Below are 27,342 nucleotides of genomic sequence, written 5' to 3' on the forward strand. Positions count from 1 at the left end.
ATGATCAAACGGCTCCGACAACGAGTCCGAGATCTTGAAGAGATCAGACGGCTACGTCAACGAGTCCAAGATCTCGAGTTGAAACGGGAGATGTTCAACACGGAAACCGAGTCGAGTACCGTCGTCTGGGACGAAGGTGACGACGGAGAGGAGCATCCGTTTAGCCGTCACCCACCCCGGTTCTCTGAACCAATCTATTCAGAGGGTGTGTCGGAAGATGAACCTAGATTTGATGAAGACGGGACTACACCAGATGAAGAAGAATGTTTATTTGTACACAAAGTTCTTAACCATATTCCAGTAATGAAAGACTATATGTTTTATAGTGATGCGGCTGCTCACGATGATGCTATGGAGGCTACAGTGACCAATGGTTGTGGTAATACGGTGACAACTTGTGATGATTTAATTAAAACTCATTATTCTTGTGTAGCGGAGATTCAAAACCATAGCAATATTGAAATTGAGAAATTTATGGGTGAGCCGCAAAATATGGGATTTGGGAATTTTAAAAATCAAAATGGAGAGAATATTGGGGTTGCCAAAGATGTTGGTAAATCTTCTCATAATATAGATACCAACCTATGCCAGTTGTTAGTTGTGGAGGAATGGCTCGATTTTAGAAATGATGCACTTGGATTATTATCTTTATTTAGTATTTTATGTTGGTATTTATGTTTTATTGTGTTTCCTTTTTAGTATTAGGGTTTGGTTTGCCTATAAATACCTTAAGTTATTTTCATTGTAAGACAGTTTTGGTTTATGAATTAATAAAGAATTATTGAAGCTTCCGCTTGTGTGTTTGATCCAACGAGTTTGCAAAGCAAACTGCATCAAATATTTTATTTTTTTAGCTCAAACAAAAAATATTTCAGTTGTAATGTTTCCCTCCAACGAAAAAAATGTTTACTTTTATATTTTTATTTAAATTTTTTCTTAAAAAATTAATATAAATATTATTTTATACAGTATATAAAAATAGTAGATAAGTAATTAAAAAATATAAAAGTTGGTGATGATGTGAAAATATTTTTGGGTGTTTTTGGGTTTCCTAATTGGAAAGGTTTTTGAAGATTTTGAAGAATGGATGTTTGTCAGATGTGGCAGCTGACTATGCATGTTTTAAGATGATTTTTAAGATCCTTATTGGTGATGGTCTAACAAACTTTTTCTTCATACTCGATATCATTGTACACATAAATGTGTTAAATAAATTTGTACCATAACATTGAATTGGTTCAAATTCAGTTTTTTTGGTTTGTGCTTTATATTATAGACTAATTGAATATTGAAATATATTTTCGGTTAATTTTGAATTATAGATTTTTTTATTTTCTTTTGACTATCAAACTAAAAACCATAAAGGTGTCATATATCATATCATATTCTATTATATGAGTTGATATTATTATGATAATTTAATTTCATTAATAATAACATGGAAAAAAGTTTTTTAAAAAAATGTTTCTCCTCATTCTCGGTATCAGTGTACTCATAAATGTTTTAATAAATTTGTACCATAACATTGAATTGGTTCAAATTCAATTTATTGGTTTGTATTTTATATTATAGACTAAATTGAATATTTTAATCAAATTTCGGTTTATTTTGAATAATAGATTTTTCCATTTTCGATTAACTATCAAACTAAAGACCATAAATGTGTCATATATCATATCATATTATGTTATATAAGTTGATATTATTATGAAAATTTAGTTACATTAACAACATGTAACAAATTTTTTCTTCATACTCAGTATCAGTGTACTCATAAACGTTTTAATGAATTTGTACCATAACATTGAATTGGTTCAAATTCAATTTGTTGGTTTGTGCTTTATATTATAGACTAAATTGAATATTGAAATTATATTTCGGTTAATTTTGAATAATAGATCTTTTCTATTTTCGATTGACTATCAAAATAAAGACCATAAAAGTTTAATATATCATATCATAATATGTTATATAAGTTGATATTATTGTGAAAAATTAATTACATTAACAACATGTAACAAACTTTTTCTTCATACTCGGTATCAGTATACACATAAATGTGTTAATAAATTTGTACCATAACATTGAATTGGTTAAAATTCAATTTTTTGGTTTGTGCTTTATATTATAGACTAATTGAATATTGAAATCTATTTTCGGTTAATTTTGAATTATAGATTTTTTTTATTTTCTTTTGACTATCAAACTAAAGACCATAAAAGTGTCATATATCATATTATATTCTGTTATATGAAATGATATTATTATGAGAATTTAATTACATTAATAACAAAATGGAACAAAGTATTTTAAAAAAATGTTTCTTCTCATACTCGGTATCAGTGTACTCATAAATGTTTTAATGAATTTGTACCATAACATTAAATTGGTTCAAATTCAATTTATTGGTTTTTGTTTTATTTTATAGACTAAATTGAATATTGTAATCAAATTTCGGTTTATTTAGAATAATAGATTTTTCCATTTTCGATTGACATCAAACTAAAGACCATAAAAGTGTCATATATCATATCATAATATGTTATATAAATTGATATTATTATAAAATTTTAATTACATTAACAACATGTAACAAACTTTTTCTTCATACTCGGTATCAGTGTACTAATAAATGTATTAATTAATTTGTACCATAACACAGAATTGATTCAAATTAAATTTGTTGGTTTGTCCTTTATATTATAGACTAAATTGAATGTTGAAATCAATTTTTGGTTAATTTTGAAATATAGATTTTTCAATTTTCGGTTGACTACCAAACTAAAGACCATAAAAGTGTCATATATCATTTCGTATTCTGTTATATTAGTTGATATTATTATGAGAATTTAATTACATTAATAACAACATGAAACAAAATTTTTAATATTATTATGAGAATTTAAAAATTTTTAACAAAATTTTTAATATAACAACATGAAACAGAATTTAATTACTAATAAATGTGTTAATGAATTTGTACCATAACATTAAATTGGTTCAAATTCAATTTATTAGTTTGTGCTTTATATTATAGACTAAATTGAATATTGAAATTATATTTCGATTAATTTTGAATAATAGATTTTTTCTATTTTCGATTGACTATCAAATTAAAAACCATAAAAGTTTCATATATCATATCATAATATGTTATATAAGTTGATATTATTGTGAAAATTTAATTACATTAACAACATGTAACAAACTTTTTTTCATACTCGGTATCAATGTACACATAAATGTGTTAATAAATTTGTACCATAACATTGAATTGGTTTAAATTCAATTTTTTGGTTTGTGATTTATATTATAGACTGATTGAATATTAAAATCAATTTTCGGTTAATTTTGAATTATAGATATTTTTATTTTCTTTTAACTATCAAACTAAAGACCATAAAAGTGTCATATTTTATATTATATTCTGTTATATGAGATGATATTAGTATGAGAATTTAATTACATTAATAATAACATTGAACAAAGTATTTTAAAAAAATGTTTCTTCTCATACTCGGTATCAGTGTACTCATAAATGTTTTAATAAATTTGTAACATAACATTGAATTGGTTCAAATTCAATTTATTGGTTTGTGTTTTATATTATAGACTAAATTGAATATTTTAATCAAATTTCGGTTTATTTTGAATAATAGATTTTTCCATTTTCGATTGACTATCAAACTAAAGACCATAAATGTGTCATATATCATATCATATTATGTTATATAAGTTGATATTATTATGAAAATTTAGTTACATTAACAAAATGTAACAAATTTTTTCTTCATACTCAGTATCAGTGTACTCATAAATGTGTTAATGAATTTGTACTATAACATTGAATTGGTTCAATTTCAATTTGTTGTTTTGTGCTTTATATTAAAGACTAAATTGAGTATTGAAATTATATTTCGGTTAATTTTAAATAATAGATCTTTTCTATTTTCGATTGATTATCAAAATAAAGACCATAAAAGTTTAATATATCATATCATAATATGTTATATAAGTTGATATTATTGTGAAAAATTAATTACATTAACAACATGTAACAAACTTTTTCTTCATACTCGGTGTCAGTGTACTAATAAATGTATTAATTAATTTGTACCATGACACATAATTGATTCAAATTCAATTTGTTGGTTTGTTCTTTATACTATAGACTAAATTGAATGTTGAAATCAATTTTTGGTTAATTTTGAAATATAGATTTTTCAATTTTCGGTTGACTACCAAACTAAAGACCATAAAAGTGCTATATATCATTTCATATTCTGTTATATTAGTTGATATTATTATGAGAATTTAATTACATTAATAACAACATGAAACAAAATTTTTAATATAATATTTTTCTTCATACTCGGTATTAGTGTACTAATAATTGTGTTAATGAATTTGTACCATAACATTAAATTGGTTCAAACTCAATTTATTAGTTTGTGCTTTATATTATAGACTAAATTGAATATTGAAATTATATTTCGGTTAATTTTGAATAATGGATTTTTTCTATTTTCGATTGACTATCAAAATAAAGACCATAATAGTTTCATATATCATATCATAATATGTTATACAAGTTGATATTATTGTGAAAATTTAATTACATTAACAACATGTAACAAACTTTTTCTTCATACTCGGTATCAATGTACTAATAAATGTATTAATTAATTTGTACCATAACACAGAATTAATTCAAATTCAATTTGTTGGTTTGTCCTTTATATTATAGACTAAATTGAATGTTGAAATCAATTTTTGGTTAATTTTGAAATATAGATTTTTCAATTTTCGGTTGACTACCAAACTAAAGACCATAAAAGTGTCATATATCATATTATATTTTGTTATATGAGATGATATTATTATAAGAATTTAATTACATTAATAATAAAATGGAACAAAGTATTTTAAAAAAATGTTTATTCTCATGCTCGGTATCAGTGTACTTTTAAATGTTTTAATGAATTTGTACCATAACATTGAATTGGTTCAAATTCAATTTATTGGTTTGTGTTTTATATTATAGACTAAATTGAATATTGTAATCAAATTTCGGTTTATTTTGAATAATAGATTTTTCCATTTTCGATTGACTATCAAACTAAAGACCATAAATGTATCATATATCATATCATAATATGTTATATAAGTTGATATTATTATAAATATTTAATTACATTAACAACATGTAACAAACTTTTTCTTCATACTCGGTATTAGTGTACTCATAAATGTGTTAATGAATTTGTACCATAACATTGAATTGATTCAAATTCAATTTCTTGGTTTGTCTTTTATATTATAGACTAAATTAAATGTTGAAATCAATTTTCGGTTAATTTTTTAATATAGATTTTTCAATTTTCGATTGACTATCAAACTAAAGACCATAAAAGTGTCATATATCGTTTCATATTAAGTTATATGAGTTGATATTATTATGAGAATTTAATTACATTAATAACAACATGCAACAAAATTTTTGATATAATATTTTCTTCATACTCGGTATCAGTGTACTAATAAATGTGTTAATGAATTTCTACCATAACATTTAATTGGTTCAAATTCAATTTTTTAGTTTGTGCTTTATATTATAGACTAAATTGATTGTTGAAATTATATTTCGGTTAATTTTGAATACTAGATTTTTTTCTATTTTCGATTGACTATCAAACTAAAGACCATAAAAGTTTCCATATATCATATCATAATATGTTATATAAGTTGATATTGTTATGAAAATTTAATTACATTATCAACATGTAACAAACTTTTTCTTCATACTCGGTATCAGTGTACACATAAATGTGTGAATGAATTTGTACCATAACATTGAATTGGTTCAAATTCAATTTATTTGTTTGTGCTTTATATTATAGACTAATTGAATATTGAAATCAATTTTCGGTTAATTTTGAATTATAGATATTTTTATTTTCTTTTGACTATCAAAATAAAGACCATAAAAATGTCATATATATCATATCATATTCTGTTATATGAGTTGATATTATTATGAGAATTTAATTACATTAATAATAACATGGAACAATGTTTTTACAAAAATGTTTTTCTTCATACTCGGTATCAGTGTACTCATACATGTTTTAATGAATTTGTACAATAACATTGAATTGGTTCAAATTCAATTTATTGGTTTGTGTTTTCTATTATAGACTAAATTGAATATTGTAACCAAATTTCGGTTTATTTTGAATAATAGATTTTTTCATTTTCGATTGACTATCAAACTAAAGACCATAAATGTGTCATATATCATATCATAATATGTTATATAAGTTGATATTATTATGTAAATTTAATTACATTAACAACATGTAACAAACTTTTTCATCATACTCGGTATCAGTGTACTCATAAATGTGTTAATGAATTTGTACCATAACATAGAATTGATTCAAATTCAATTTGTTGGTTTGTCATTTATATTATAGACTAAATTGAATGTTGAAATCAATTTTTGGTTAACTTTGAAATATAGATTTTTCAATTTTCGATTGTAAGGCCCCGAACCTGGTAGCCCTACTTTAGCGTCGGATTTACTCATAAACACAGTTCTTGCAATCAGAGTTAATTAAAACTTTCGCGGAAACGTTTACTTGAAGCATTCGATACAAAACATTCAATCTCTTCTTTGATACTATGAAACAAATCATTATATTTAAAACATCTTTTCTTCCATCTTAAGATGCCAGCCGTTCAATCCATGCCATGTGCCATCCTCATGCTAGTTCTTTGGTCTGATCACCTGCGTGCATACTAAAAGTCAGCTACGCTGAGTGAGTTTTAGTTAATCAAGCAACTTATCATACAACCACTACATGCATCATATACGTATCCGCAGACACGTAGTCCACTATCTAACCTGCTTACATTACCACTTAGCCTCTCATTTACGCCTACCACTTTGCCACTTTACCACTTTAATAACGTATAGCGTTATGCCACTTTGCCACTTTGCCGCTTTAATAACGTATAACGTTATGCCACTTTGCCACTTTAATGACGTAGTCACGTATAGGCTTACCCTACCACGTACTATCGTCATGCCACTAACTCTCTTACTACACTCTTGCCACTTCTAACACGCTCTACCTCTACTTGTCTACAACACGCTTCATATCATTTACATAATAAGCAAGTCACATCATAGCATTCATACACACTAATAACCACTTGGCAATCACTATCCTTGGCGATGCGTGCAATATCCGAAGATCGTTCACGCCCCGACAAGTATTATAAAATAGCTACCTCGTATAACATCTATAGCATACACTTACCACTTAAGGTAAGTGTATTCACACTTCACATCGAGTATGCACACAGCCCCGAAAACATAACAAGGAAATGGGGCTAGAAACTCACCTGAACTCTGCTTCTTCCTCCGATAGTTGTAAATCCCTTCTTTAACTGAGCTCGACTGACTGTATAAGTTATACGTATCAATACTCGCCTGATTTAATCTGGTGGCCTAGTATTAGCTTACTTTTACTTATCGTTTTTAATTTATTTTCTAATCGAACTTGACTCTAGGCGAAGTTAAACCTTAGGCGAACATAGCTTTTAGGCGAAGTTGTCATCAGGCGAACTTAGCTTTTAGGCGAAGTTGTCATCAGGCGAACTTAGCTTTAGGCGAAGTTGTCATCAGGCGAACTTAGCTTTTAGGCGAAGTTGTCATCAGGCGAACTTAGCTTTTAGGCGAAGTTGTCATCAGACGAACTTAGCTTTGCAGGCGAAGTTCATCAGGCGAACTTAGCTTGCAGGCGAAGTTGTCGGCTGCAGCTACTGTTCGTCCTTAATCATCTTCGTTTCTTAACCAAATAACACGATTTAGGTATCCACGGAATCGTCTGACCCGCGCCTACAAACCCCAACCATCAAATCGGCCTAACATCGATGTTTAAGGGGTGCGATTTAGGCATATAGGTTACGGGTTCTTTTATCAATCGATTAACCCATCAAATCTTAACCATTTTCAGTAAGTTTAGCTTTGTAGGATTCGTTTTTACCATACAAACACCGATCTATCATTTCTATACTAATCCAAACCTAAACGAACATGTTCTCGATATAAACGTACCGTAAATGAGTCGAACTACGAACACGAGCTGGTCTTGTTGCTTTGGTTCGTCACGACGATCTAGCACCAACGAGCTCGGGTCCTTGCCTTTGGATCTTGGTTCGGGTCGTGTGCCTTGGAGTGTGTAGAGATTAGGATGGATAAATGGATGGAATGGAAAGGATTGGGGTTTAAGGGGGTATTTATACTCCTTTAAGCCCATGGACCGAAGGCCCATATTTCCTTTTGGTCCATATCTAATCCCATCTAATTATCCTACTAAGTCTTCATATTTTGCTGTTATTATTATCGTTCTACTAACTCGTTTATTTCACCCGACAAAATAATATAATAAATATTACTTTAGAAATTTCGGGATGTTACATCGATTGACTATCAAACTAAAGACCATAAAAGTGTCATATATCATTTCATATTATGTTATATGAGTTGATATTATTATGAGAATTTAATTACATTAATAACAACATGCAACAAAATTTTTAATATAATATTTTTCTTCATACTCAGTATCAGTGTACTAATAAATGTGTTAATGAATTTGTTCCAAAACATTGAATGGTTCAACAAGTTTAGTTGATTATTATTGATGGCTTTAATTTGGGTTGAATAAGACGGTTCAATTCAGAGTTTGTTTTTATACGGGCTGAACGAGTTATGTTTTAACCAAGGATTTAAAAGATGGGCTCGTGTTTTGTTTCGGGAACAAATGATGATCAAGGAAGATTGATGTTTGCTCGAATAGATGACCGAGATTGCAACCAAATGAGTGGTTATGAGAGCTCATACGACCGAGTGAATGGTCGGGGACAGGGTCACATAGGTAGTCGAGTTCGGTATAGCCGAAAGAACGCTGTCATGGATCAAGAGGAGTTTCGAGAGGTTAAGACCGGTATGATGAAGACCGATCTGTTGTGACGGCCGAGAAGGTCAAGATCATGGTTCGAATCAAACACGTGAAGAAGACAAGTTTGGAGACAAAGATTCGTCTATTTCAAGTAGGAAATTAGGTGGTGATTGTTGGAAGTAATTTCAGACTCTAAGTCACAAGTCGGTGAACTTGAGGGACCAATATTGACAAGTAGGTCATAGTGGTTATGTTTCCTAATTGTATTGTAATTATAATTGGTAATGTCTTTAATAGCAAGTTAGGTTAGTGTATATAAACCAATATATGGTTTGACATTATTGATTGTGTAGTGTGAGGTGTAACCGAGTTAGGGTTCATCTATAGACACACACGAGATGTTACCGAGTTAGGGTTCAACTAGATGCAACCGATTTAGGGTTTGATAGATATTGTAATCAGTTTTTTAAGTTAGATTTTCTAATTAATATATACAAGAGTTATTCGTTTAGTTCGTGTTTGATTATTGATTCGAGACTTGATAAAGTATCATGGTTTCTCACATTTTTTGTTAGATTTGGCGAATGAGAAGGAATAATGATAATAAAAATAGTTTACTTAAATGGTTAACAAGCAAGTGATCAAGCAAGTAGGTCATAGGACTTTCAAGTATTATTTAAACTTAGAACTCTACAATACAAATCTTTTATAAAAATAAGGTAAACCAGTGAGATTTGTTTATAATAATTAGACTAATATGGACAATATTACTAGAGTTACTTACACGATGCTCTAAGTGGTTTGCACCGATTTCATGTTTGGTCCCTAACTCTAAGACTACTCCCATTCATGATCTAGGATTGCAATCCTAACAATTAAGAAAAAAAAAAGAAAAAAGAAAAAATGGCATTAAAAGGGCAAACCGATCGGTCCACCAATTGGGATTGCAATCCCTTCTTTTTCTCAATAATGGCCACGTGTCAGCATGTAATTGGATGTGCTTTTATTTTATTTTTTCTTTTTAATTCTCACCAATTAATTATATATACTTTTTGGTTTTTGTTTTATAACTTATTATATTTGACTTATTAAAAAAATCTAAAAACACAGTCCTACTTATTTTTTTTTGTGAGCATTCCGGTATAAATTTCGTTAAAAATGGAGTTTGTTTAAAAAATCGTATTTTTATATAAAAATTTAGTTTTAACCATTATTGAATTATTTAAAGTTTTTTATATTTAAAAAAAATATAATTACTTAATTATATTTATATAGTTAATCAAAACTAATTATAAGTTGGATTTATTTAATAAAAAAAGTATGAGATTGGGTTGTTAATGGGAGTAAAAGATTGGAGTGGGTTAAATTTTGTAGATTGAAGAGAGAGAAATTAATTTTATAATGTGAGATTGAGATTGTGAGATTGTTGATGGGGATAGTCTAATAAATCACACTTATGCTACCTAAAAATTTGATGTGGGTAGCACCCGTGATCCAATGGATGCTGTTATATCTTCCAGTTAAGTGCACATAGAATTAATTTTTTACCCATAATAATAAAACAAATATAGATAAATACAATATAAAATCAAATACACATGACCCCACCCCAACATCTCCAACATCTTCATCTTAATCCTCTGAGTCCACCCAGACCATCGAAAACTTGCAGCAGGCCGAAAAGTTGCCTGAAAAATACATATCCATGTTATTTTTAGAGAACTATAAAAATCAAATAAACAACTCACATGCATTTTTTTATTTAAATATAATAAAAAAAAATAGTTATTCACCTTACGACATATCTCTCTTCCATTAATTCGACAAACACTTTGTACACATGTATTATACGATTAACTCTGTTTTGAATTAACATTAGTTCTTTATTAATTATAAATATATAGAGGCATAATGTTCATGTTCGTGATTTTCTTTTGGTTAAAGCATGTCCGACACATCACGTTGGCGTCCATGGATCGGCATGAAAGAAACATGAAGAAAGAATGATGTATGCTGATGATGTGATGAAAAATGAAAATATGTGAAACTCGTGATCACAAATGTCAACATATGAAGAATGTGGGGGAAGAAGAAAAAAATCTAGAAAAGCTAATTTAAAGATAAGTGAGTAACACATCTGTCTTCTCCGTTAGAGGTGGACATAAATCTCTATCCAAGTTTAAGGAATATGTTGGTAATTTTAGTGTTATTGACATTTATTTTAGTATATTGTTTTAACTTGTCGACTGATGTAAGGCCCCGATCATGGTGCCCTACTTTGACGTTGGATTTACTCATAAACACAGTTCTAAATATCATAGTTAATTAAAAACTTTCGTGGAAATAATAAAACTTAAATAATTCGTTACAAAACATTCAAACTTGTTTTTAATATAAAGCATAACATAGTTTATTTAAAATTCATGACACATCTTCTCTGGATGCCAGTCCCTTCAAATCATGCCATGTGTCTGCCCCTCAAGCCATCTACTTCAATCTATTCACCTGTGTGCATACTAAAAGTCAACTACGCTGAGTGAGTTCTAGTCCAAACATGCAACATACAATACATTCACATACTTACTTATACGTATCCGAAGATACATGTTATTTAACCTGCTCATTCTTTCTTTCGTACATACATAAGTATATACCTTCATTCTTACTTTCTTTCTTTCATACTTTCATAATTTATTTTACTTTACATACATACTTATATGTTTTAAAGAGTCTTTCGCCCTATAACCTCACATATATTATTAGGGTCTGCCACCCTTAAAGAGCATTTCGCCATATAACCTCACAGATATTATTAGGGTCTGCCACCCTCCTTCACATATATTATTAGGGTCTGCCACCCTCTTACTGTCGATTCATACATACCTTCCATTTCGTTTGTATTTATATACTTTCATACATACTCTTAATCTTTTCTTCATCATTCATATTTCATGCATACATCATTCATAGACATTCATATATCATACATACATCATTCATAAACATATACATAGCATACACTTACCACTTAAGGTAAGTGTATTAACTAATCACATCGAGTATGCACACAGACCCTAAAATATAACAAGGAAGTGCGGCTAGAAACTCACCGGAGTCCTGTTTCTTTCTGAGTTTATAGTAATACCCTTTTTAGCTGTGCACGACGAAGTGTATGATAATTACAAGTATCAATTAACTATCTCTAACTATATCATACTTCTAAGTTATTGTAACCCCTCAACGAACGGGGGTCCGGGGGCAGCGGGGTTCTAGGGGTGGCAGCCCCTAGCGGGGTCCAAGGGACAGAGCCCTTGGCTGGGGTTAAGCTGCCATGTCAGCTTGAAAAAAATTTATTTTTATTAATAGTCCTTTACTAAACGTTCATCAGAAAATTCTAAGTATTGACTATTCTAATCGAATTCTCAGTTCTATTCAAATGACAGATTCTATTCGAATGGACCTTCTATTCGAATGGACCTCCCATTCGAACGGACAGATTCTATTCGAATGGACTTCTATTCGAATGGTTCCTGCAACTTTTCCCTCTTTCTTTCCTTCCTTTATTTTCTTTCTTTTCTTCTATTCGAATACCTCTCATTCGAATATTTTTTTCCTTCTTTCTTTCTTTTCTTTCTATTCGAATGCTTGCTTTTCATTCGAATATACCCACTTTAGGGTATTAACACCTTTATTATCATTATTACCTCCTATATTAGCACTCGTTCTCATTTTCAGTGGTGTATCATCTCCTAAACGTTTTTCCCTTCTACCTTAGGCCAAGATCTAGCTTTCTTATCAATAAAGTTAACACCTTTATCGATTTTAAACTTGTTTAAGCTAGATCTAGGGTTAGTATATGAACCGTTTATACCAACGAGTCCATTAAGTCCACTTTTAACATCAAGTTTATATATTTATGGTATAAAAATACCCGATTTGCCTTAGTACCAAGTCTTAGAGCAAATCGTTCTTAAAAACACAATCTTTAAGCTTAAAACGTACCTTTTTGGTTCACTTTGGGCTACGGGTTGGCTCAATACGTGCTCCTAGACTTGTTTCTTGCTTGTATAGCCAAGATTTAACACAAACTATGCTCGGTTTTGGTTTTGGATCTTGAGCCGTAAGATTAGAGGGTGTTTGTATTTTGGAGTGTGTTAGGAGGCTAGAAGATACGAATGAGAGATTTTAGGGTTTTAGTGAGGTTTAAGAAGTATTTATACTCTCTTAAGTCCATGGACCTGAGGCCCATCCTCATCCATTATTCCTTTATTTATTATTAAAAGTAGGATGTCACAAGTCTTCACTCCTTAAAGAGGTACTATTACCTAAACAAATCTGGGAAAAACTTGCGCATCTCTTCTTCAACTTCCCAAGTGGCATCCGATCCTTTACGATGCTTCCATATCACTTTCATCAACGGGATAACTTTATAACGAAGTTGCCTTTCCTTGCGGTCAACTATCTCTATAGGTTGCTCAATGTAGTTTAATTGCTCATCAACCTCAATGTCTATCAATGGCACATGAGACGTATCATCAGCCAGACATTTTCTCAAATGAGATACATGGAAAGTAGAATGAATTCCTTCTAGTTCCTCGGGTAGCTCTAGCTTGTAAGCCACTTCACCCACGCGATCTACAATCTTAAATGGTCCAATGTACCTTGGACTTAGGTTCCCCCTCTTTCTGAAACGAATAATTCCCTTCCAAGGCGACACTTTGAGCATCACACTATCACCAACGTTAAACTCAATCGGTCGCTGCCGCTTATCGGCATATGAATTTTGTCGATCTTGAGCAGCTTTCATTCTTGCCTTGATCTGATCAAACCTTGAAGAGGTTTCTTGCACAACCTCTAAACTTCCAATCTCCTTCTGACCAATCTCTCCCCAACACACAGGGGTTCTACAACGTCTACCACACAACATCTCAAACGGTGGCATACCGATACTCGAATGGTAGCTGTTGTTATAAGAGATTTCTGCAAGATGCAAATGATCATCCCTACTTCCTCCAAAATCTAAAACACAAGCACGTAGCATATCCTCAAGGGTTTGGATCATCCTTTCAAACTGCCTATCTATTTGAGGATGATACGCCGTATTGATGTTCAGTCTTGTTCCCATAGCTTCATGGAACTTCTTCCAGAATATCGAAGTAAAGAGAGTATCTCTATTAGACACGATCGACAATGGCACTCGATGCTTAGTCACAACCTCTGTTATGAACACATTTACTAACGTTTCTGACGAGATAGCCTCTCGGATAGGCAGAAAGTGAGCACTCTTCGTTAAACGGTCCACCATCACCCAAATGGTATCATGATGTTTAGCTGTACGCGGTAGCTTAGTTATGAAATCCATGGTGATGTGTTCCCAGTTCCATTCAGGTATCTCTAAAGGCTGCATCTTCCCATAAGGTTTCTGGTGTTCAGCTTTAACTTGCAAACAAGTTAAGCACTTACTGACATAAACTACTACATCATTCTTCATACTCGGCCACCAATAGTCTCTCTTTAGGTCTTCATACATCTTGGTGGATCCTGGATGGATCAAGTATCTTGACTTATGAGCTTCATCTAGAATTCGACTTCTAAGATCTCCATGGCGCGGAATCCACATGCAGTCAAATCTAGTCTTCGCACCATGACTGTTTTCCATCAGCTCATCTTGTTGTCCGAAGATTCTTTCCTGTTTCACTAGCCCTTCATTTATAAGCACCTCAGATTGTACTTTGATGATTTCTTCAAAGAGATCTGAGTTAATGATCAACTTATACGACTTCACTGTTGCAATGACTTCTTCATTCTTACGACTTAGCGCGTCAGCAACCACATTAACCTTACCAGGATAGTATTTGATGTCATAGTCGTAGTCATTTATCAACTCTAACCATATCCTCTGTCTCATATTCAGCTCATTCTGCTTGAAGAAATACTTCAAACTCTTATGATCGGTGTAGATGGTACACTTAGTACCATATAAGTAGTGTCTCAAAATCTTGAGAGCATGTACAACTGCTGCTAGCTCTAAGTCATGCGTCGGGTACGTACTCTCATGAACTTTCAACTGTCTGGACGCATAAGCTATGACCTTTCCTCATTGCATCAACACGCAACCTAACCCACGATGCGAGGCGTCAGTACAAACAACCAAATCCTCATCACCATCAGGTAGAGCAATGATTGGAGCTTGTGTGAGTTTTTTCTTTAGTTCTTCAAAAGCCTCCTATTGAAACTTACCCCAATTGAATACTACAGACTTTCGGGTCATACCGGTCAACGATGCAGCTATCGTGGAGAATCCTTCGATGAATCTCCTATAATAGCCAGCCAACCCTAAGAAACTTCGTATATCAGTCGGGTTTTGCGGAGTCTTCCAATTTATTATCACCTCAATCTTAGCTGTTAGCTGGGTCCACGGTAAAACCTTCAGGGTTGATTACGTGATCTAGAAATTGCACTTCACGCAACCAGAACGCGCATTTCGAAAACTTAGCATACAACTTCTCCTCCTTCAAGGTTTCCAGTACTTCTCTTAGATGCTTAGCGTGGTCAGATTCGCTCTTGGAGTAAATCAATATATCGTCAATGAAAACGATAACTGACTTGTCTAACATCGGCCGACATACCCTATTCATCATGTCCATAAATGCTGCTAGAGCATTCGTTAGACCGAACGACATCACGAGGAACTCGTTGTGTCCGTACCGCGTCCGAAACACTGTCTTAGGGATGTCTGCCTCCTTCACATTCAACTGATGATAGCCTGATCTAAGGTCTATTCGTGAGAACCAACTCGATCCTTGTAGTTGATCAAACAAATCATCAATCTGTGGCAACGGATATCTGTTCTTCATTATAAGCTTGTTCAACTCACGATAGTCTATACACATTCTCATGCTTCCATCCTTCTTCTTAACGAACAACACCGGTGCGCCTCACGGGGAAACACTTGGTCTTATGAAACCTTTGTCGAAGAGTTATTGCAGTTGGGACATCGGTTCCTTGGATGACGCGGGGCAGTAAGGTGCTTTCGCGACGGGCTGTGGTCCTGGCATCACGTCTATATGGAATTCTACCTCTCGCTCCGGTGGCAACCCCGGAAGATCCCAAGGGAACACTTCTGGGTAGTCGCGCACAAGAGGAACATCTTTCACTTTTTTCGATTCGGCCGTAGCTTTGACGACATACGCCAGGCAGGCACCGCACCCCCGTCGTAACAAACCTTCGACTTTTATCATCGAAATAACATTAAGCCTTGATCTTTCTTTATCACCATAAACCGTCACCGTACCACCATCCAAGATTTTTAACCTTATCAACCTACTCTTACACACTATTGATGGATATATTTTCTCTCATGAGTACACCATCAGTCGAAGAATAATTACGATTACAACACCATTCATGAACATATTTTTGAGATTCAATTCCATATTCTGAATTATCTGTCTAATTCAATAAATCATTGTGTGTAACCCATAAATATGTTTACGCGAATATGTCAGGTGTATCATTTTACAATACAACAACTAACAATAATAATAATATATAATAATTGAATTAAAAGGCATTCAAACAAAACATACGAAATGGAGTCGTTAAACGTTAATTCCAAAACCGTCCACCCAAGTCGTGACTAGTCATGTGCTCGACTCGTAGTCGTAGGCCCAACCAACAAACCCGTACAGTCACCTCTTTCCATCCATGGGCGGATCTACGGTAGTAACGGGTGGTTCCGCGGAACCACCCGAGTTTCGAAATTATAGTGTATTTATATATAGAAAATAATAAAGGAACCACCCTATAAATTATACAGGAACCATCTTAAAAACATATAAAGTGCATGCCCGGCTGGTAGTTTGTGGGTTTTGTAACCCGGAGGTCGCAAGTTCTATTCCCGTTTTTAATAGTTTTTTTTTACTAAGTTACCCTAAGTCCCTAACTGATGTTAGCCTGTTAGGGTTTTTTATAACATAAGCAAAGCAGCTCAGCAGCTGCAGAGTCTCTTCGCAAATCGCAAACACTGACCACCGTCCACCGCCGTCCGCTGCCCACTGCCCCACTGACCACCGTCCACCCTCAGCCACTCCCGCTGCCCACTGACCACCGTCCACTGCCCACTGACGACCACCGTCCACCGCCCACCGCCGTCCCTATCAGTCTCGAATCCTCCCGGCTCCCACTTTGAAGGTAATAATTTATGTGAAATTAACTTACATCTAAGTTGGATTGGATCTTTGCATTTGCCTCAGGAGCTGGAATTGCCCAGCTCTAGGTTTTTTTATTTCCGTCAGAAGCTTAAGATTTTGAACTTACATCTATGTTTTTTATTACACCTATTCAGAATTATAAATAATAATGAAAAAACATAACAACCTCTGCAAGCAAATGGATGAACATTTTGGTATAATTGTATATGGCATATCTATTATCTAATGATAACCATCTGCTGATCTGCATTTACCAACACTAAATAAACTTATGTGAATAAAACAAATAAAGCTCAATCAAACAACACACATTGGCAGTTACAATAAAGCCTTAATGATTATTGGTTTTAATTTGTTAATTTGTTAGTTTTTGTTAGTTTCTTAGTTTTAAATTTGTTAGTTTGAAATTGTTGATTTGTAGGTATTTTGAATATGAAGAAATATTATCAAAGTGAACCATCGAACCTTGGATCATCATCTTCAAGTAGTAAACCATTAAAAATAAATTTGGATGATCTACTATGGGATCCTTCCGAAAGGCAACCAATTTCATTTTATCACCCAAGTCAAAAAGATGAAATTAGACGGGCATATCTACTTAGAGGTCCATGTCAACCAACCGGGCATGATTGTCCCCTAACAAATTTTAGTGGTAAATTAAGACGCTTTAATGAGGAATGGTACACTAGTGAATTTAGAAATTGGTTGGAATATAGTGTCAAAGCGGATAAAGTGTATTGTTTGCATTGTTACTTGTTTAAGGAAAGTGGACAAAATGATGCATTTCTAAGTGAAGGATTGCGATGTTGAAATAGGTGTCGGGAGAAATTTAGCAATCATGTTGGAAAAATCAATAGTTTTCACAACAAAGCACGTAAAAAGGGGAAAGACTTACTTAACCAAGCTCAGTCTATACCTGTGGCCATTGATAAGGGAACAGATCTACATAAAAACAATATAGAATCCGATTACATGCTTCGGCTAGACTTACCAAAGCATTGTTGAATGGTTCATTAGCTTTTCGTGGTCATGATGAGTCTGAAGAATCTCTTTACAGGGGAAATTTTATTGAGTTCTTAAAAGTGTTTGGAGAACTAAGTGAAGAAATTGGTAAGGTTATATTGGGTAATGCTCCCGGGAATAATCAAATGACGTCTCCATCAATCCAGAAAGAACTTTGTAATTGTTTTGCAGAAGAAGTATTAAAGAGGATATTTGAAGAACTTAATGATGATGTCTTTTCCATATTAGTTGATGAATCGAGAGATATTTCTAAAAAAGAACAAATGGCCGTGGTTTTAAGATATGTTGATAAATTAGGATTTGTGAAGGAGCGATTTATTGGCCTTGTTCATGTTATGGAAACAACCGCGTTATCTCTTAAAGCTGCAATTGATGACCTATTTGCTCGCCACAACTTGAGTATTGGTAGAGTAAGAGGCCAAGGATATGACGGTGCAAGCAACATGTCCGGTGAGTTTAATGGTTTGAAAGCTTTAATTTTGAAAGAAAATTCTTCGGCATATTATGTTCATTGTTTTGCTCACCAACTTCAACTTGTTGTTGTGGGCCTTGCAACCAAACATTATGAGATTTACAGACTTTATAAAGAATTATCAAATTTAGTAAATGTTGTTGGTGGATCTTGTAAAAGAATAGATTTGTTAAGAGAAAGTCAAAGAGAAAGTTTGGGATTGAATTATGAAGTTGAAACCGGAAGTGGAAAGAATCAAGAGTTGTCACTTGCAAGAGCTGGGGATACACGTTGGAGTTCTCATGAAAAAACAATTCTCCGTTTGCTTACTTTATATCATTGTGTTATTGACGTGCTTGAATATATAGAAAAATCGGGAGAGTTTTCAAATTACCAAAATGAATCACGTGGGCTTCAAGAAGTCATAAAAACTTTTAATTTTGTATTTTATTTACATTTGATGAAATACATCTTGGGTGTTACTAACACATTGTGTCAAGCGCTTCAAATAAAAGATCAAGATATGTTGAATGCAGTTAAGCTAGTTAAGTTAACTGATGAAGGCCTAAAAAGGTATCGACTTGAAGGTTTTGACTCACTTTTGGAAGATGTCACATCCTTTTGTGAAAAATATGAAATTGAAGTGGTTGATATGGAAGCCGAGTATGTTGACCCGAGATTTAAAAGAAAGAAGACCGGTATCACCAATCGTCATCATTATGTGGTTAATAATTTCAACACGGTTCTCGATATGCAAATTCAAGAGCTTGGAAGCCGCTTTAATGAGGTAACCACTAAATTGCTTACTAATATGAGTTCTTTGAGCCCGTCTTGTAATTTTAGTGCCTTTAGTAAAGTAAACTTGATAAACTTGGCCGAGATGTATCCATGTGATTTTGATTTTGATGAAAAGGAGAAGCTTGTATATGAACTTGGCCACACAAATCATTGATGAAAAGGAGAAGCTTGTATATGAACTTGGCAAGAATCTTTCACATTACTAACGTGAAAGAAGATAAGCGGTTTGCCAACTTGAGTGGCTTAGGCGATCTTGCTAAAATGATGGTGAAAACAAGATTACACATTGATTATCCGTTAGTGTATCGTTTAATAAAGTTATCATTGGTTTTGCCGGTTGCAACGGCAAGTGTTGAAAGATGTTTTTCTTCAATGAAGAATGTGAAAACGGATTTGCGTAATAGGATGGGTGATGAATACATGAACGATTCTTGCATTTGTTACATTGAAAGGGAATTCCTCCGACAAGTTTCGGTTGAAGAAGTAATGCAACGATTTTAAAAGATGAAGACTCGTAGGGAACAACTATAAGAATTTTTTTTAATTCATAAAGACTATTGTATTGATATTATGTGTTTTTTAATTTCTAATGACGGTGTCTCTTTTATTATTTTATCGTATTTTTATTATGTAATGAACTTTTCCCGAACCATCGAACCGACCCGAACCTCAAACCGACCCGGAATTTTATATACCCGACTCGGTGAAATTGAAACATATAAAAGTAGTGCACCATCCAAAAAAAATTCCAAGATCCGCCACTGTTTCCATCTCAGCCGTTCGAGCACCACACAAATCACATCCAATCATGGTACACCACTACGCCCCCTGGTCCGTATCACACCCAGCTATATCACTATCCCCACGCACTCTTTGAATAATACAAATATAAATAGCTGGCGGAGGTTTAGGGTTTACAGTTCTCTTTCGATTATTCTAGAAGTTGAGTGATGGCGAATCCGCGGTGCTATTTGGATATCAGTATCGGAGGAGAAGTTGAAGGTAGGATAGTGGTGGAACTCTACAAAGACATTGTTCCTAAAACTGCTGACAATTTTAGGGCTCTTTGCACTGGTGAGAAAGGTATTGGACCTAATACCGGTGTTCCGCTTCATTTGAAGGTATATTATTACTACTACCTGATTATTATTATTATTATTCAACCTAATTACTCCATTATGTCTTCTGTTCTGCTACTAATTATGTGTTTATTGTTACTCTGTTGTCTACAACTGCTGCTTAATGTAAAATAATAATCGGTCTACGTGTCAGTTCATTAGGATGTGTATATGTTATATTTATGTTACATTACTTATCGTAGTCTAGGTCAGGCTGTTTCTTGCTATATATATTGAAGTTGTGAATAATTCATGTAATACATATATCTGTATTTTCAATTGATTTTGGAAGTATTCATGTGTGATTGTTAGCTTCTGCCTGAGTTAATTTATGTATTGTCTGTTTAGATGTAGTATGTGTTCTGCTACTAGTTATTGATGAAAACATATGTTAAAATGTGTTAATTGTTACTTTGTTGTTAAGGATTGATTGATATGATATATAATAATTGGTTTGTATGTAGTTGCAATTGAATTCACGTAATATTAGTTCGGCTCTCTTGTTGTATAAAGCACCGGTAGCAGTTGATTTGCAAAATGCCTAATTCTATGATTGTTAGGTTCTGTTTGACTTAAGTGATGTATTGTCTGTTTAAATACAGTATTGGTTCTGTGAATTATCCTCGATGAAAATTCTGTTTATATTTTAGAACTGCTTGGTTAAGGGTTGATTCAGATCAAAATGCACATGACTAGAATTGACACAAAGTTTGAAAAAGGTAAATTAAAATCGGCCTGCATGTTGCTGCGTTTAATTCATGTAATGCTATTTTTGCTCTATCTTGTTGTATAAGCATTGGTATCAGTTGATATGCAAAATAGCTAAATTTCTGCTTGACTTAATTTATGTATTTCCTGTTTAGATATAGTATGTATTATGCTAGTAATTTTGGATGAAAAATCTGAAAAAAAAGTGTTAGAGTGTTACTCTGTTGTTTAGAACTGCCTGGTTAAGGATTTATTCAAATCAAATGAACATGATATAATTGGCATGAAGATATGTTTGAATGATAAACTAGTAAGCAGCTTGCATGTTGTTGCAATTCAGTTAATGTAATACTACTTCTGGTTAATTTTGTTGTATAAGCATCAGTATCAATTGATATGCAAAATGGCTCTTTGTGTGTTAACTTGCAGGGATCCTGCTTTCATCGTGTTATTAAAGGTTTTATGATTCAAGGTGGTGACATATCTGCTAGAAATGGCACCGGGGGAGAATCAATCTATGGATTGAAGTTTGAAGATGAAAATTTTGAGCTGAAACATGAAAGAAAAGGAATGTTGTCCATGGCTAATTCTGGTCCAAATACTAATGGCTCTCAGTTTTTCATCACAACAACTCGAACTCCTCATTTAGATGGGAAACATGTTGTTTTTGGGAGGGTTATTAAAGGAATGGGAATCGTTCGCTCAGTTGAGCATACTACTACTGGAGAAAATGATTTACCTACTTTAGATGTCATTATAGAAGATTGTGGGGAGATTTCTGAGGGAGCAGACGATGGGGTATGTGACTTTTTCAAGGACGGGGATACTTATCCTGATTGGCCACTTGATCTTGATAATAAGCCCGAAGATGTTTTTTGGTGGATGAATGCTGTAAATGCCATTAAAGTCATGGGGAATGAACAGTTCAAGGTAACTTACATGTGGAGACAGTTGAATTTTATTATGACCATTGAAGAATTTGCATTTGTCCGTTGTGACCACTTTGCTTTAAATAACTGGTTTCTTTGTGATTGTTATTATATTTTGCAGAAACAAGACTATAAAAGTGCTCTTACAAAGTATCGCAAGGCTCTCCGATACTTGGATGTTTGCTGGGAGAAGGAAGATATTGATGAAGGTGGGTGTTTTGAGACATCACTAGAAATCTTCATGACTTATTGTTGCCACTAGAACTGGATGGTTATATGTGTCTTTAAGTAATTTGATTAAGCTATTTTTGTGGTTTTGTAGGGAAAACAGATTCCTTAAGGAAAACTAAGTCTCAAATATTTACCAACAGCTCTGTAAGTTGTCTCCTTTTTACTGCTGCAAATGCTTAGTCACTTTATTTGAAAACTGAATTTTATGCTACAAACTAAGGATTCTTATATGCGATGAAGAATATATGTTAAATGCTTGTATCTTTTGCCTTATATTTCTATTGATCAATGGTTATAATTATTTGTTAATAGGTCTGATGAATTTTATTAGTTTTCTTGATATTTAGTTCTCTTATTGGAAATTCGTATAAACTTTTTTGACTTTTAAGCTGATGCACATCTTTCTGATGTTGTAATCCTGTATGTCTATCTATAACTAGTTTATATTGGATTGTGGCCTATTCAAGTTTTTTTCTTTCAACTTCTTTAAATGTTGACAAATATGGTTTCTAGGCCTGCAAGTTGAAACTGGGAGATCTAAAAGGAGCATTATTGGATGCGGACTTTGCCCTTCGTGAAATTGATGATAATGTGAAAGCTTTGTTCCGTCAAGGCCAGGTTGGTAACCATATTTATGCAATGCATAAAAAAGTTGCATTAATGCATGTGCAGGCTTCATGGTTTGTCATTATATTCGTTTGTTGTCATCAAAACATTTGTTGCCAACTTATATGCTTCACTGCACTTCACAACTGGACTATTGTTTAAAGTCGGAAAAATTTGAATATTTTGGCTGTTTATATACGTACCAATGATACTACATTTTTGTCAAGGATATATAATGGCAACTTGTGCTAGTTCTGTTTGTACTTGTTGTCTCGTATTTGAATCTTTTCTTTTCCTGAGAGTTTTTATGTTTTGCTCTTGCTAATCAAAGGTTTAAGAAAGGTTAATATCATATAAAGTTAGCACACCTTTTCGTTTTGCACAAAAAGTCTTTAATTTTATACACTAAAATCTTTTAACTTGGTAAATATACACAAACATGTGAATTCAATGATAAACATCGGTTACTTGCTCCATCATCACATATGTGGAGGCTATGTATGCGATGTTGACGTGGATGTCAATCGTGACATGTTGACTTTTACTGACTTGGAATGCTGTCTCATCAAAATTGACGTCTTTAAATTATAATTTAAAATATCTAATATGAAAATAAATTATCTACGTCTGCATTTTTAACACTTGAAACTTCGTTTCTCAAGTTTGAGCCGATTAGAGGGGCAACAAGTCATTTTTCTATAAAATTTCACATCATGTGTTTTTGAAACAAGGTTAGGGACTTTAGTATACAGAAATCAGGATGAAAGACTTTGTGCAAATTGGAAAAAAAAACATGTTAGTTTTCCTTTTTTTTGTCAAAATTGGATTTTCATGTTTTCTTGTGTATTTAGAAAAAATGTTTTGCTGCAAGGCTACACGAGAGGGTTTTTATGTAAATCTTTTTTAATCATGTAACAATAATATTAGAAAATCTGATTGAGCAAAAGATGATTTGCTTCATTCTGTTTCAACAGTTGCTGTTAGTTCTGGTTTTGGAAGTTCATGTCTGGGAGTGACAAAGAAAGTTACTTGCAATCTTAACATCTAGCCATCTAGGTCAAAGATAACCGTTTAAATATTTATAATAACTTGTATAGGAAACATGTCTGTTGTGATAGAAGTGAACTGTTTTATCGCTTTTAGAGATTCAATGTTATGCGAGCCATTAACTTTGTAGAATAATATTTGACCTTATGCTTTATTTCGGAATTCGGATAACTTCAGCTTAACAGTATGACATCAACTGCATGCATGCCTTCTTTTCTTCTTTGTTAAGAACCTAGCAATTTTGCATACAAAAGGGATTCTTTATTTGCGTATCTATATTTATATGCAACAACGAGTCCATTTTGTATGTTAAGTCGCAGATTTAAAACACAGAAGAAAAGGAGGCATACAGGAATTTGATGTAATACGGGAACGGTTAAGTCATCTAAAATAAAACGTAAGTTCAAATATTATTTTATGACGTATGTATCTGGTTGTATAACACTGTATATGTATGTGTGTGTGTATACAGCGAGTGGCCCATACAGAAAAATTTATGTAGAGAGAGAACTGCAAAATTGCTATATATTTCACTAGTTAAGCATAGGGTACAAGTGCATTATGCGGTTCTTGCAATGCTTTAAAATTTAAAATTGGCTTTGTATTGATAGACCCTGTTTCTGTATATTTAAATGTGTGTGTGTAAACAGTTAAAAGGCATACTAAGTAATTAAATCTTTAGTAAATTTTCCACACATATGAAACCCTGTTATGTTTTGGCTAGTCAACTTAATCATGTATTATTGCGTCACCTGCTGCACTCATTTACTTTCCTTTTAAAAAAATTTTGATCAACAAACTTGTTTTGATCTTGGTATATGGTGCTTGTCTACAAATTAAAACCATATTTTGGGATGGTAATTTTATAACTACCTGATGTAATCTCTACTACTTTTTGTTGTACAATCAGGCAAGTATGGCTCTCAATGATATAGATTCTGCAGTTGAAAGTTTCAAGAAAGCACTGGTCTTGGAACCTAATGACGGTTAGTTCTATATATGTATTCGATCGATAAGCATGTTTTGGATACCTAATACGCTCGATATCTTCAATGCTGATATTTGAACATCTTTTTAAATCCGCAAGTTCTTCATGAATAACCGATAGGGCTGTGCATGAAACAAAAAAAAAACACGATTCGAAATCGCCGAAAAATTCAAACCGAAACAAAACCGACGGTTTGGTTTTGTGTTTTTTGTAAAAGCTGAACTTACGGTTCGGTTTTGGTTTTGCATGTTTTAAAAACCAAAAAAATCGAACCAAACCGAATTTCTGGATTTTTCATGTTTCATTTTATATTTTGAGTAATTTATAAGAATTTATTAAATGTGTAACTCAAATATTTGTGCTCAAATGTATAATGATCAATTGGTTATTAGTTAACAAAATAATTTAGACATTCATTATTTGCGGCCAAACGTTTTCTCAGCCCAAAATTTATTAAGTTCAAATGGCAAAACCGAGACAACCGAAACCGAAGGATTTCAAGAATTCGGAAGTTTTGGTTTTTGGTTCAGTTTTAGCTCAACCAAACCGAACCACACACACCCAACCAAGGCCAATGCTATGATCACGTTCTGATCTTGTTCTTTTTGTTCCTCAGCTGGTATAAAGAAGGAGCTAGCTGCTGCAAAAAAGAAGGCTAGTTCTTGCACTTTTATTTCAAATCAATTTTCTTTTAAATTTGGTTTTTATTACTTTGCCTTAAACCTGAAACTTTATGCAGATTGCTGATAGACGTCAACAAGAAAAGAAAGCGTTTGCACGAATGTTTCAGTAGATTGCAAATATTAAAGGTTTGTTCATGGAATTCTAGAATCAGTTGGATTACTTAAACCTCAACCTATTGTCTAACCATCTTGCAATTATGTATTGGCAGATGTCATATTTGCGCTTTCTAGATTACTTAAACCTCAAGTTAGCATGTTCCACTCGGATGCATCAGGTATGGACTTCAAACAACTCGTGTGCATCCTTCATACTGTTTTAGACTTTTAGCAATCTATTTATTTCTCTTTTTATTTTTTTCTTTGTCTAGGCTTTAATGAAGATCTTTCAAACACCAGTAAGAACATAAAAAGCTTGTTTAAATTTTGTTCTGAAACTCTTTTTTTGACATGAAACATTTTTAATTGAAAAGAGTTGTATTGAAACATGAATTTTATACTATCTGGGAGTTATTATGACTTTTGAGGAGTTTTCTATCATGTTTTGCATGGTGAATTTTATAACTTTTTTTTATTTTATATTATTTTACATAATCCACTGCGTTCTTTATATTGATTAGTTTATTGTATATATTTATTTATTTAATTTTGTCATTCTGTATTGCATATAAAACTTTTGATATATAATATGCAAATGACTTCAAACATAAAATTTTGTTTTCTTGTACATATCATTTTACAATTCAAAAGAACTATTTTATGTAAAGAACTGCTTGAAAAACAGTTTTATGGAATTGAGAAAAATTTTCCTTGTACTTTTGTTTTGATTAAAATAAGTTTTTTAAAATTTCTTTTTTGATAAAACTATTTTTTTTTACTGTTAAAACAGTTTATGTTTGCAATTTTGTATGGAAATCGCCATGACTGCGTGACACATGAGATTATAACATCTACCGTAACACTGTGTTACATGGGTACCTGTTAGTTAATCAAGTTGCTGATAACATGTGTGCATACCATGTTGAAACTGATGTAAATCTTAGGCATCTGGTCTCTCCTAGGCTAACACATTACCTGTCAATCAATCACATGAAAATAATATGATGAGGCCCCTATTTGATACCCCATGCGAAGTATCTTCAACACATGTTTTTATACACATCATACTATAATTTCACTTTCATGTGTGTAAGGGTACCCATCCTATCCTGATCATCTTGCTTCGGCCTTGAAGGAGGCGAGGTGGTGCTCCCACTCCCACTCTCACTCCCATCCCATAATTAATCATTCATTTTGAAAATCCACCCGTCACCCGCTCCATTTCTTCTTTGATCTTCATATATCTGGGTGGCTACCCCGATTAGGGTAATTATTATAGGCCCGAGCAAGCCGGAGTGGCATTCCTGGCTGGGCAAAGCCTTCCTGAGGCAACTAGAGAGGTACACTATGTACTCCCTAAAATCATAAATGACAAACTAAACTACCCAGAAAAATGTTAATGGGGTGACATGTTGCAAACCTCTTATGCGTTTTGACTAATGCACACATCACACATGGCTAGAGAGAAGATGTCTTCCG

General features: G+C 32.9%; 2 protein-coding genes across 2 annotated transcripts; both read left to right on the forward strand.

Moving 5' to 3' along the window:
- LOC143536957 (uncharacterized) lies at positions 1-19,611 on the forward strand. Its single transcript, XM_077030826.1, has 4 exons — positions 1-379; positions 434-553; positions 18,203-18,658; positions 18,812-19,611. Exons 1-4 carry the CDS (start codon positions 1-3, stop codon positions 19,609-19,611), a joined length of 1,755 nt encoding a protein of 584 aa, XP_076886941.1.
- Positions 19,612-20,381: 770 nt separating this feature from the next.
- On the forward strand, positions 20,382-26,300 carry LOC143536963 (peptidyl-prolyl cis-trans isomerase CYP40-like). Its single transcript, XM_077030834.1, has 10 exons — positions 20,382-20,578; positions 21,713-22,213; positions 22,334-22,421; positions 22,535-22,587; positions 22,957-23,061; positions 25,007-25,082; positions 25,701-25,738; positions 25,824-25,893; positions 25,977-26,042; positions 26,136-26,300. The coding sequence occupies exons 1-8, from the start codon at positions 20,408-20,410 to the stop codon at positions 25,875-25,877; spliced, it is 1,086 nt and encodes a 361-aa protein (XP_076886949.1). The 5' UTR covers positions 20,382-20,407; the 3' UTR covers positions 25,878-25,893; positions 25,977-26,042; positions 26,136-26,300.
- Positions 26,301-27,342: the final 1,042 nt, after the last annotated feature.

This window comes from Bidens hawaiensis, unplaced genomic scaffold (assembly GCF_021521415.1).
Source record: "Bidens hawaiensis isolate Kalapana, Puna unplaced genomic scaffold, B.hawaiensis_p1.1 tig00011073_1, whole genome shotgun sequence".
NCBI lineage: Eukaryota > Viridiplantae > Streptophyta > Magnoliopsida > Asterales > Asteraceae > Bidens > Bidens hawaiensis.

What these genes read in the sequence shown, in the direction of transcription:
- LOC143536957 (XM_077030826.1), top strand. Translation starts at nt 1, where the DNA reads ATGATCAAACGGCTCCGACAACGAGTCCGAGATCTTGAAGAGATCAGA. An exon ending in TACAGTGACCAATGGTTGTG is followed by an intron (nt 380 to 433) that starts GTAATACGGTGA and finishes ATTCTTGTGTAG; the next exon opens with CGGAGATTCAAAACCATAGC. An exon ending in TGGGGTTGCCAAAGATGTTG is followed by an intron (nt 554 to 18,202) that starts GTAAATCTTCTC and finishes ATGGTTCATTAG; the next exon opens with CTTTTCGTGGTCATGATGAG.
- LOC143536963 (XM_077030834.1), top strand. Translation starts at nt 20,408, where the DNA reads ATGGCGAATCCGCGGTGCTATTTGGATATCAGTATCGGAGGAGAAGTT. An exon ending in GAAGGAAGATATTGATGAAG is followed by an intron (nt 22,422 to 22,534) that starts GTGGGTGTTTTG and finishes GTGGTTTTGTAG; the next exon opens with GGAAAACAGATTCCTTAAGG. An exon ending in GGTCTTGGAACCTAATGACG is followed by an intron (nt 25,083 to 25,700) that starts GTTAGTTCTATA and finishes TTTGTTCCTCAG; the next exon opens with CTGGTATAAAGAAGGAGCTA.